At 51.4% G+C, this 11,588-nt stretch overlaps 1 protein-coding gene across 2 annotated transcripts; it reads left to right on the top strand.

The window, feature by feature from the left end:
• Positions 1–5,358: 5,358 nt before the first annotated feature.
• Positions 5,359–9,222, top strand: LGALS7 (galectin 7). 2 transcript variants are annotated; one of them, XM_038381985.2, is made up of 4 exons: positions 5,359–5,512; positions 6,869–6,957; positions 7,504–7,609; positions 8,858–9,222. In XM_038381985.2, the coding sequence occupies exons 1-4, from the start codon at positions 5,489–5,491 to the stop codon at positions 9,032–9,034; spliced, it is 396 nt and encodes a 131-aa protein (XP_038237913.1). In that variant the 5' UTR covers positions 5,359–5,488; the 3' UTR covers positions 9,035–9,222. The 2 variants fall into 2 exon arrangements, with proteins under 2 accessions (XP_038237913.1, XP_038237912.1); XM_038381984.2 differs by having other exon boundaries at positions 5,362–5,512; positions 7,405–7,609.
• The last annotated feature ends 2,366 nt before the right edge of the window (positions 9,223–11,588 follow it).

The raw sequence follows: 11,588 nt of genomic DNA, 5'->3' as shown, positions 1-11,588 counted from the left end.
AAGATTTGGATAGTTCTGCCCCTGACATGCAAATTAACGCTCATTAGCATCTTAAATCCTTGGTGTGGGTCCGTGCATTTTGGCTGAGGGCCAGCGCGCCCTGCCTGCTGCGGGGCTGGGTGTAGGTCCAGGCATGAGCTGCACCTTTCATTAGGGTGTGCACCCAGGGGATTTGATTTCGTTTTGTTTTTAAAGGCGAGCATTTATTGAATACTCTGTCATAAAGGGCGTCATTTTGATTCATCAAACTAACGAAAGAAACGAAAACTGAACTAAACTTAATTTTTTTTAAATTAACAACTAAACTTTACTTAAAAAACGAGACACAAAATACCAAATGTTTGCTGCCGTGATACTCAGGCGTCGACAAAGATACAGTCACTTTTCATGCTCTTTATCTTTAGCAGATAATGAGCTAACCCAAATTGACCAAACCAGATTGAGGTTTCTTCATCTTCCTGTCCTAGCGATGGAGACATCGCTCACCAGGTGCTATGGACTTAAATGCCTCAATCCCATCATTAAAAAGAACAGGAGGACTTGTGGCACCTTAGAGACTAACAAATTTATTTGAGCATAAGCTTTCGTGAGCTACAGCTCACTTCATCGGATGCAGTCCTCCTATTCTTTTTGCGAATACAGACTAACACGGCATCATTGCAATGAACTGACGAATCCCATCATTGCAATGAACTGACGAAGCCAAGTCTTGTTCAATGTACAAAGTCATGCGTGAGTCGAGGTGCTGTTGGGACATTGTTCGGCTTTGTTTGTTTGTTCCACGGGCTGGTTTCGAAAAGTCTCTTTCACAGGAACGGCTTGCCTGCTCCTTTTCTTAGCTTCACAATGAACCGATCCGTATTTTAAAATTGAAAGGGGGTGTCATATGGTTGAATTAAAACGGGAAGCCATGGGCTTGTTCTGCTATTTCAGCAGCATACACGTGACAAAGATTACGAACACTGTAGACTCTGCGCTGGGCACGCCTCACGCGGCCGCTTATTTAGGTCAAAGATTTTCCAGACTAGTAGTTGGAGGGGAGGGGAGGACCGCGCGCGACCGCGGGCTGTCTAGACAGAGCGTATCGTGCGATTCAATTAGCCACTTTCTTTTTGAGACATTAGGGCAGGCGGGGGCAAGCTTTTTGGCCCGAAGGCCACATCGAGGTTCCAGAATTGTAGGAAGGGCCAGGTAGGGAAGGTTGTGCCTCCCCAAACAGCCTGGGCCCGCCCCCTATCCGACCCCCACCCACTTCCTGCCCCCTGACTGCCCCCCCCTCGGAATCCCCGACCCATCCTGTTCCTTGTCCCCTGACCGCCTCCCCCGAGACCCTCCCCAACCGCCACCCTGGACCCCACCCCCAATCAACCCCACCCTGACTGCCCTGACCCCTATCCACCCCCCGCCTTCTGACAGACCCCTGGAACTCCCATGATCAAACCCCCCATTCCCCAGCCCCTGACTGCCCCCCACAGAACCTCTGCCCCCATCCAACCCCCCCTGCCCCACTCCCTGTCCCCTGACTGTCCCCTGGACTCCCTGCCCCTTATCCAACCCCCTGGCCCCGGCCCCAGCCCCAGCCCCCTTACCACGCGGCTCCGAGCGGCAGGAGCTCAGGTCCCGCCGGGGCCATGCTGCTGCAGCACTGTCCAGGGCCGCTCCTGGACACGGCGCACTGAGGCTCTGGGGGATGGGGGAAGGCAGGGCCAGCATCGGGGGGAGCCTCCCTGCCCGGGAGCTCAGGTGGGCTGGGCAGGACGAGCTGCCCACCCCTACACTAGGGTGTGCCTAGGCACACCCAACACACCCCGTACACATGCCTATGGGCCTCAGGCTGCTGGGCTCTGCAGGGATTTACCCCCACGGTACCTGAGTACCCTGGGAGTCGTTTTGAAGGGTCGAGCGTGCGAGGGAAGGTCCCATTCACACCCACGCCCAGCCCTGAGCAACTCCTTCCAAAGGGCATCGGGAAATGTCCAGCACAAACTCCCCCGCCCTAGGAGCTGTTCCCAACCTCCAGCCTCAGCAGCCCCGAAAATCTGGCTTGCAAGCCGCAGTCACATCTGGGGGGCTTTGTGACCCTGAGTCCTGAGGGGCAGGAGACACTTGAGGACGTCTGGGCAGGTCACTGAAATTCTTAGCCAGCGCCAGTTCCCGGGATTCAATGGGCATGTGACATAATCCGAACATCCGGCTCTCCCCACCCCGTGCTGATGCTGAGCTCCGACGCTGTCCCTGGAAATCAGGCCCTGCGGCATGAGGGTTATTTGCCCTGGGCTTTGGAGAGGCACCAGTGGGACTGAGCCGGGGGACGAGGGTTATGACTAGAAGATCCTGAGAGGGGATTTGCTACCGGCACGTCCTTCCGGTCTAGGGAGCAACATCTCTGCCAATCAGGCCCTGTATGTGCTGTGTGAAGGAGCAGGGGACCCCCGCACATCATCCCCACCCTGAAATGCAGCCACCTCTGGTGAGGTGTGTGGCAGCCAAGCGCACAGCCAGAGTGGGAGAATGGGAAATCCAGGTCGAGGATGCAGGGACAAATCCATCTCTTAGGAAAGGAGCCCCATGGATGCATTGACGCCCTAGACCGAGCTGGTGGCATTTGAAATTTGAAGGTCTCTGTGGGGAGAGCCATGCACAGCAACGCCCCTGGGGCTCTGGTTGCTGGACGGAGCCAGAGGGGCAGGCAAAGCTGAGCGGAGCAGCTCAGTTCTTATCAGACACGTGAGTGGAGAGGGTGGCACAGGGAGATACCGCAGACAGACAGACAGAGAAACAGCAGGTGGGATTCCCAGTTCCCCCATCCTGTACTCGAGGTGGGGATGGGGGAGGTCACTCTGGTCACGCCCCCGATCCGCCCCCTATGGGCCCTGGGGGGCAGAGAATAGCCACAGCTCACTGCACCCAAGCGTGACTGAGAATTGGACCCATCAGGCCTGTTACGAGATCCCTGATCTGGGCCTCGCCACACTTCAGCCAACACACGGGTGCCCTCTAGTGCCAATTTGGTAGGTAACAGACACGGACAACTTCTCCAGGAGCGTCCTTTTGAGCAGTTTGGTCGTGAATGAACATCGCATCCCTTTGGATACTGACCGTTCTTCCCACTCCTCTGGCCGACAGGGCCCCTTCAACAGAAATTTTGTTTATTCTTCAACAAAAAAACTTCAAAAACAGACTCCAACATGAAGCTGCAGAACTGGAATTAATTTGCAAACTGGATTAGGCCTGAATAAAGACTGGGAATGGTTGGGTCATTACAAAACCTGAACTTAATTTCCCCAATACTAATTTCTCCTTATTGTTACTCAAACCTTCTTGTCAACTGTCTGTAATGGGCCACTCTCTTACTACTTCAAAAGTTATTTTTCCTTCCTTGGTATCTTGCTGTTAATTGATTTATCTTGTTAGATTGACCACACTCTTGGAAAAGCAACCCCCTCCTTTCATGTATTTATACCTGCTTCTGCATTTTCACTCCATGCATTTGATTAAGTGGTTTCTAACCCATGAAAGTTTATGCCCAAATAAATCTGTTAGTCTCTAAGGTGCCACAAGGACTCCTCTTTATTTTGACTTGAGGAGTGTTTCCCTATTCATATCACAAAGTTGTTATATGAAATCATCCCCTCATGGAATAACTCAGTGTGGCTGTGGACTCCACCATTTGCAGACACGGGCTAAAGCCCCTACCAGACAAGGGGCAATGGAGAATTGTTAACTGTAATTACAGTACTTTGACCAAACAATGGGTATGCTAAGCAGGGTGGCTAAATAAAGTAATTAAATACTTGTACAACTTATTCATGACAGAGGAATCAAGGTGAACTCTTCATTCATTCATCGATAGAACCACTCCTTTTTAGAAAGAGACATGTCATGCAATTACTACATTTCTAAATAAAGCTGATTAAACAACTACACAAAGGTCACAAAGTATTAGCAACAGAGAGAGAAACTATAACGCTAGCTCCATACTGGAGGGGACAGCCACTTTTCAGAGATGACCAAGAAAGGAAAAAAGGCTGATTTTCCACAGACTGTTACTGGCCAAATGGCGGAAATCCGCTTTGGCCCCTTGGCTGACCCCTTTCTTTCATCATGGTGCTTCTTGGGGAATCAAACGTCATAGAATATTAAAATACATCACACTTTCTGGCCTCAACTGGAGCACAACAATTTAGCGATGTATCTGTACAGATTGAATCCCCCCCTCTTCTCCTGAGTTGCTCTGAACACAGCACTTTACTGAAGCATATTAAAATGTCAAGTTGACCTAAAACACCAGTAAAAAGGCGCATGCTCTGTTAATTGCTTTATCAGGCTGTTTACAAAAGCTGGGTCAATTTTGCAGACAGCCGGATTTGTTTTTAATTCCCTCCCCGGAACCAAACTTCCTCTTTCGACATAAGAACATCACCGTGTGTCTTTAAAAAATGCGAGACAGATCCAACACCTAAACTTTGAGACCATGTGAGCAAAGTAATGTATTTCTTCACGGCCTTTTCTATTGATTGGTAATTAGCATCTATTGGCTTTAGCTGTAAAGAGGCCTGTTAAGTTAAGCCCTGTATCACCTGTTCGCAGGCTACCCTTAGTAAAGTGTGAAGGTTTTGGGGGCAGGATAGTAATCCCTATCATTTACAACACAGGCGTTTTACAGTAAAAAAAACCAAAACAATAAAAAGTTTCAGAAGACAAGCTCTACTTCTGTGACTGCATGAAGGAGAGAGATTAAAACTGGCCCCCTCCAACATGGGTATCTGAAGACACATGTCCCCCAAGGCCCCTTTCTCCTTTCCTCTAAGATGCAGCTTTAGCAAAATAATATTTCATCATAGGGTTAAAATTAAATACAAGGCGAATAGAAATAAAGCATTTCCGATTTATACCGTCCCAACCTTTAAAAAACAATATATAACATTTTAACCCTGGATCTGTACCTTACACCAGGGGTTTTCACCCTTTTTGTCATTTGCGAACCCCTAAACAATTTCAAATGGAGGTGGAAATCTTAGATGCAGTTTGCAAACCTCAGGGGCCCGTGGACCACAGGTTGAAAACCACTGCCTTACACCCTAGAGAGGCCAAAAATGGGAACTTGCAAGATTTCCTTCCCATTTGTAATTAAATACTTATCATTTTTCCAGCAGAGAGACAGGCCTTTGTTATACCTCATGCGTAGCAAAGTTTGGCCAAAACAAACACATAGTATGCAAATTCCCTGTAAAACCCCCCACCCACTGCTAGCAATGTAGGGGCTGTGACACACGGTAAGGTGGTTCTGAGTACAAGCTGACAAATGCCAGCGCATGATAACATTTTTGGTGACACCAATACAGAGATCTCTGATGCAATCCTGGGCAGGATGTGCAGGCAAGACAACGCTTCTGGGAAGGACCAGCCCCACCTCTCAGGGGCCAGCCCAACACTGTACATAAGGTGCTGCCTCTAACCTGGGCTTTCCATCCCCTGCACTGCAGCAATGGCCCTAATTCCGGACAAGCCGGTGAGTTCCTGGCTCCCTTGAGTTGTCTTTTCCTCTCCTGCTGCTGCCCCAGACCTGGGATGGGAACTAAAGCAAAGCGAAGGAACAGCAAGGAGCGCCAGAGCGCCGGGGGGCATCACGGGGCAGATCTGTGACATGCCCAGGCCGGCTTTCTCCCTGGACGCGCCGGGGCATTCAGCAGCTGGGCGCAGGAAGGCTTGGTGGCTGGCAAGTGGGGAATGGGAAGTGAATTGACTCTGTAATATGGAGCTGTAATATGCGGGGTGGCAGAGCGGTTCGATCAGAGGGTGTCACGGCCGGAGCAGCTGCATTGGGGTTTTCGGATTAACACAGAGTAGTTTTGGGTCTAGTTTCTACATGTAGAGGCTCGTAGGCCTGCAGATAGAGGCAGCTGCATATAGACACCCACCCTTTCCAACACCCAGAGGCGCAGGTGCACACACACACACACAGACCCAAACACACAATCCTCTACACACACACAAACCCACATACACAATCCTCTACACACACACAATCCCACACACACAGAGACCCACCCCCCCAACCCCTACACACACACGCACACACACCCCCAATCCCCTACACACACACACGCACACACACACCCAATCCCCTATACACACACACACACACACACACACCCAATCCCCTATACACACAATCTTTTACACACACAATCCCCTACACACAGACCCACACACACAATCCCCTACACACACACAATCCCCTACACACACAAAATCCCCTATACACACACACACACAGACCCACCCACCCACACAATCCCCTATACACACACACACACAGACCCACCCACCCACACAATCCCCTCCATAAACACACACACACAGACCCACCCACCCACACAATCCCCTCCATAAACACACACACACACACACACACACACAACCATCTCCTCATGCACACACTCACAGAAGCGCCCCTAGAAAATGATCCGACTGCCCCAAAAGCAGGCTCCTTCCGTTCAACCCTTGTGAAAAGCGAGTACCTGGACTTGGTGCTGGCAGCGCCAGGAGGGGCAGAGCTGCTGAAGGGGGAGGACGGTGGTCTCTTGCAGGGGGCTATCCCTAGGGAGGGTGTGCAGCATGCAGGCGGCTGGACAGCTGTGGGGCTGTGATGGGGGGACAACACCCATCTGCCCCTGGGAGATGGGCCAGTCCAAAGATAGATAGAAGGAGTGGACATGAGGAGGGATGGCTGCACAGCCAAGCTACGGGGGGTCTCCCAGCAGGAAGTGGGAGCCCGAGACTGGGATTTCCCCAGCTCTCTTCCCAGGGGCCTGGTCCCTCCCAGCCCGGGTGTGGCACTCACCCAGCAGTCTCTGTCTCTCAGACCATCCCGTACAGCACTGCCATCCCGGGAGGACTCCGCCCGCACACTTGGGTGAAGATTCAGGGCTCGGTGCCAGAGACGAGCGCAGGGTGAGCAACCAGCTCGTCTGTACATGGGGATTCCCCTTGGTTCCCAGGTAGGGAGATGGGACGCCCCTAAGGCAGCGAGATGCCCTCAACCCCATTCCCCTGGCTCTGATGCAGTGTGAGCTCCCGCTCTGTGCACCCCCCCCCCCCGCCCCACCATGCATGCCTCTCCCCACACTCAGGATAGATCACCCCACCCAGTGCTCCCCAGAGCAGATGGGAGTGACCTGGCTGGAAGGAGAGGAGCCCCGGGTTTCCCTTCCTGGCACACGTCCCTAGCTCAGTCTCCAGCCACCAGGCCCTTTGCAAAACCAAGGTGTGTCAGGGCCAGGGTTGGTTACAGCTGCTTAGGCCACGGGGCCCTACAAGCAGGTGAGAGGATCTCTAATGGGCCAGGAGCACGGTCCCTGAAGCTGGCTCCGGGCTCAGCCTGTGCCATCTCCACTCCAGCTTCCGGGTAAAGTTCATCTACGGTCAGTATGAAGGGGCCAATGTGGCCTTGCTCTTCAACCCCCGCTTTGAGGGCTCCCCCCACATCATCTTCAACAGCTTGGTGGAGAGAAAGTGGGGCCAGGAGGAGCGGAAGGAAAACATCCCCCTCCGCAAAGGGAAGAGCTTCATGCTGAGGTTCACCACCACCGCCAAGGCGTACGAGGTAGGTGGAGCTTGGGGAGGGAACACCCCTTCTCCATCAGGGCTCTGGGGGACTCCCTACCTCAGCCATCGGGAGGGTCCGGACTGCATCCAGCTGGATCAGAGAAAGCTGCAATGTCACATGCCCGGGTTCGTCTATGTGGGGCATAGAGCAGTGATCGCATAGAGCAGCCATGTCCCGTTTTAATCCACATCGCCGCGTACACCCAAAGGGGCTTTGAGGCGTAGTGAGCGCGTGGCCTTCGGGACGGGCCTCCCCGTCTCCTTTGCTTCACTGCTGAGGCACGTTGGATCAGGAGTGGAGCAGCTTGAGTATTTCCCTGCAGAATGCCGATGTGTCGAAATGGAAACGCTTTGGGGGAATGCACCGATTTCAGTGACATTTAATATGGGTATGGGGGGGAAATTGAAAGGAAGCATCAAAATGTTTCAAAACGACTTTCCAGTTAGAATTTTGAAAAGATTTATCTTATATAATATATAATATCGAGAAATGAATAATTAAAAACACCACCAAAATAAAATGTTCCCATTGACCCAAAAGGAAATTTGAGTTTTGGAAGTTTTGAGTTTTTCAGCTGATCCAGAATGGATTTTTTCCACCCCCAAAATGTCAGAATCTCCTCCAGAACAGAAATTCCATGTTTTGACCGGCCATAGTCAGGAGTTGATCATAACAATGTTTTCCAGCTGGGGAAACTGAGGCACGGGGGGGGATTGACTTGCCCAAGGTCACCGAGCGGGCTAGAGTGCTATACACTAGGCTGCACTGCCTCCCAAAGAACTTGTAGACGGTGAAGCCCTTAATCAGGCAGGGCGAGATGCCCACCCTCCCATCCTCGTTGTTCCCTGGATCCTGGGCGGGAACTGGATGAAATTGTTCATGTGCAGAAGGCCTGCCCCATTCTCTGGAGGGAGTAAGTGGAACTCAAATGGTGCCCCGGCCTCGTGCTGGCCGCTCTGCTGGGGTGAACTGTCGCCTTATTGTAGGTTAGGCTCCCGGCTCAGTGGACTGAACCTTCCCTGCCTGCATGGCAGCCTCTCCCCATCAGGGGGAGCGAGGGCTCAGTGGGATGTGACCCACGCCCCACTCATTGCTGGACCCTGTGGGGAACAGGCCCCGCTTTGCAAACGTCCAACAAGCACCAGACGTAGGACCCGGCCCAGCCCCTGCTACCCTGGAAGGATGTCCTAGCCCAGTGGGCTGGGGCCCCCGCCCTCTCGTCTGACACTGCCCGTTCCCTTCTAGGTGACCGTGAACGAGCGTCATCACTATGAGTTCCGACACCGGCTCCCGCTGGAGCGCGTGCGCTTCCTGGAGGTGGACGGCGACGTGAAGCTGGAGGCTGTCAGCTGGGAAGGGGGCGGCAGTTACTGGAACCACCTCACGCTGGTGCCCAGTTGGGGAGCCTCCCGCGTGTGTTAGATGGCGCAGCCTTTGGTGCCGGCACACCCCCCCCGCCCCACCCTCAAGAAGGCGGTGTGATGGTGCCTCCCATAAGGCTTTATGGAGATATGCTTATGAATGTATATATGACATAATTATGCCATGTAACATATCTCTGTAAAGGTTATGATCTACTGAATCTATTAATCCTATTTGTATGCATGTTTCATTTTTGTATTCAAAATTATGAATATTGGGTGTGTACTGGCTTGATTTTTAAGTAGCCTTTGTGAAGCATTTGGTCAGCTTCTTGAGAAAGGAATGTGCAAATTAAGTTCCCAATCAAGAAGCACTTAAGGGACAATGGATCTTGGAATGCTCCAATCCACATAAGAAGTCTACTTGAGGATGTTCAAGGTAGCATGTGACCCATGGCTGCGACCTATAAGTTCCAAGTCATGCATGGATATGTGACTGGCCCATGTGACTCCAAAACTCCATTTTGTAGCTGGATTCTACACAGGGGGAGGGAGGGGCGTCCACCCACAAGAGAAAGTCTATTTAACCTCCTGGGAGACGCCTCCATTTGGTCTTCAGCTGGCTAAAAAGAGCCTCTCCACCCCCAAGGATGCTGTGCAGGCGGGGAAGGTTCAGTCCAATGAGCCGGGAGCCTACCTGAAAGAAACTGGAACAAAGGACAGTAACTACAGGAGGTATGAGTGAGTGCTGGACTCAGACTAGAAGGAGACTAGTCTGTAAAAGGAATCTTACTGGAATTCCTCTAAGGGTGAGGTTTTATCGGTATTCAGTTTTCTTAGACATAGACTTGAGTGTTCTATTTTATTTTGCTTGGTAATTCACTTTGTTCTGTCTGCTATTAGATGGAACCACTTAAATCTATACTATACTATAGAAAATTCTTTCCTGGGTATCTGGCTGGTGAATCTTGCCCATATGCTCAGGGTTTAGCTGATTGCCATATTTGGGGTCAGGAAGAAATTTTCCTCCAGAGCAGATTGGAGAGGCCCTGGAGGTTTTTTGCCTTCCTCTGTAGCATGGGGCATGGTTGACTTGAGGGAGGCTTCTCTGCTCCTTGAAGTCTTTGAACCATGATTTAAGGACTTCAATAGCTCAGACATGGGTGAGGTTTTTCATAGGAGTGGGTGGGTGAGATTCTGTGGCCTGTACTGTGCAGGAGGTCGGACTAGATGATCAGAATGGTCCCTTCTGACCTTAGTATCTATAAATCCTACTTTCTGTTTTTAATAAAATTACTTTTTACTTATTAATTAACCCAGAGTATGTAATAATACCTGGGGGGGGGGGGGGTAAACAGCTGTGCTTATCTCTCTATCAGTGTTATAGAGGGTGAACAATTTATGAGTTTACCCTGTATAAGTTTTATACAGGGTAAAACGGATTTATTTGGGGTTTGGACCCCATTGGGAGTTGGGCATCTGAGTGTTAAAGACAGGAACACTTCTTAAGTTGCTTTCAGTTAAGTCTGCAGCTTTAGGGCATGTAGTTCTGACCCTGGGTTTGTGCTGGAGCAGACTGGTGTGTCTGGCTCAAGAAGACAGGGTACTGGAGTCCCGAGCTGGTAGGGAAGCAGGGGCAGAAGTAGTCTTGGCACATCAGTTGGCAGCCCTAAGAGGGTTTCTGTGATCCAGCCTGTCTCAGGCAGCAAACACCGAGGTCGCTGAGCTGGGCAACGTGCAGGAAGCCACCATGGGGAGGGCCTGATCCCCCCAGTCCCTGAGCCCCACAAACATCCGTGTGTGGGTTGATCCTCACCACCCGTTGGAGAAGGAGGGACTGTTCTCCCTGCTGTACGGAGGCGGGAGGTTATCAACAGCACGCATAGGAGTCAGCTGCCCAATGACTTTCACTAGGAACTGAACTTCCGTTCCAAGAAGCAACTAAAGTTCAGGTGGAACCATTCTACTGGAGATCTAAATGTCACAGCCCACAGGGCCTGTCTGCTTATCCTAGGTGCCACCATCACCTGCGAGCTGTAAGCATTCCAGGGCCCTCTCTGTTCATGTCAATAAATTCTCTCTATCCCCACCCTAAGAATCTCTCACGCCAGGCTCCTTGCCAGATGTTAAAAGGAGCAGATGCCTTCATTTGGGGACCCCGAGATACAAGGCCGGAGCTCCCTGAATGCAGTGGCCCCTTATGTGCATTCTCCCTTGTCACACTGAACATAGGGATTTCATGCGGTATGGGGAGCTACAGACCCACTCCTAGTCCAGCTCCTCTTGGCCCTGCTGGTACGAAGGCTCAGAGCCAGGCACCTCCTCCTCCTTCTTCCCTTGCAGCTATTTTCTGTTAGCTAGTTAGCTCTTGGGGTGGGGGGGCAAGGGAGTTATTGGTGTTCAATGTTAATCCCTGCAGATTAATATTAATCCCTGCAGATCCTGAAACAAAGCCCATGTCCCAGAAGTCCTGGTTTGACTCAAGCCAATGAGTTGCTCCAATCTGGAGTATGGGGTGTATTTCTGGGAAGTGCCCAGGCATAGTAATTATGCCTGCTGCAAAGTTTAATAGGGCATCTCCTGGTGAGTGTGATCCTGTTCTGGGCTATGTATGG

This window comes from Dermochelys coriacea, chromosome 23 (assembly GCF_009764565.3).
Source record: "Dermochelys coriacea isolate rDerCor1 chromosome 23, rDerCor1.pri.v4, whole genome shotgun sequence".
Lineage (NCBI taxonomy): Eukaryota > Metazoa > Chordata > Testudines > Dermochelyidae > Dermochelys > Dermochelys coriacea.
This window is presented reverse-complemented; position numbering and strand designations above follow the sequence as displayed.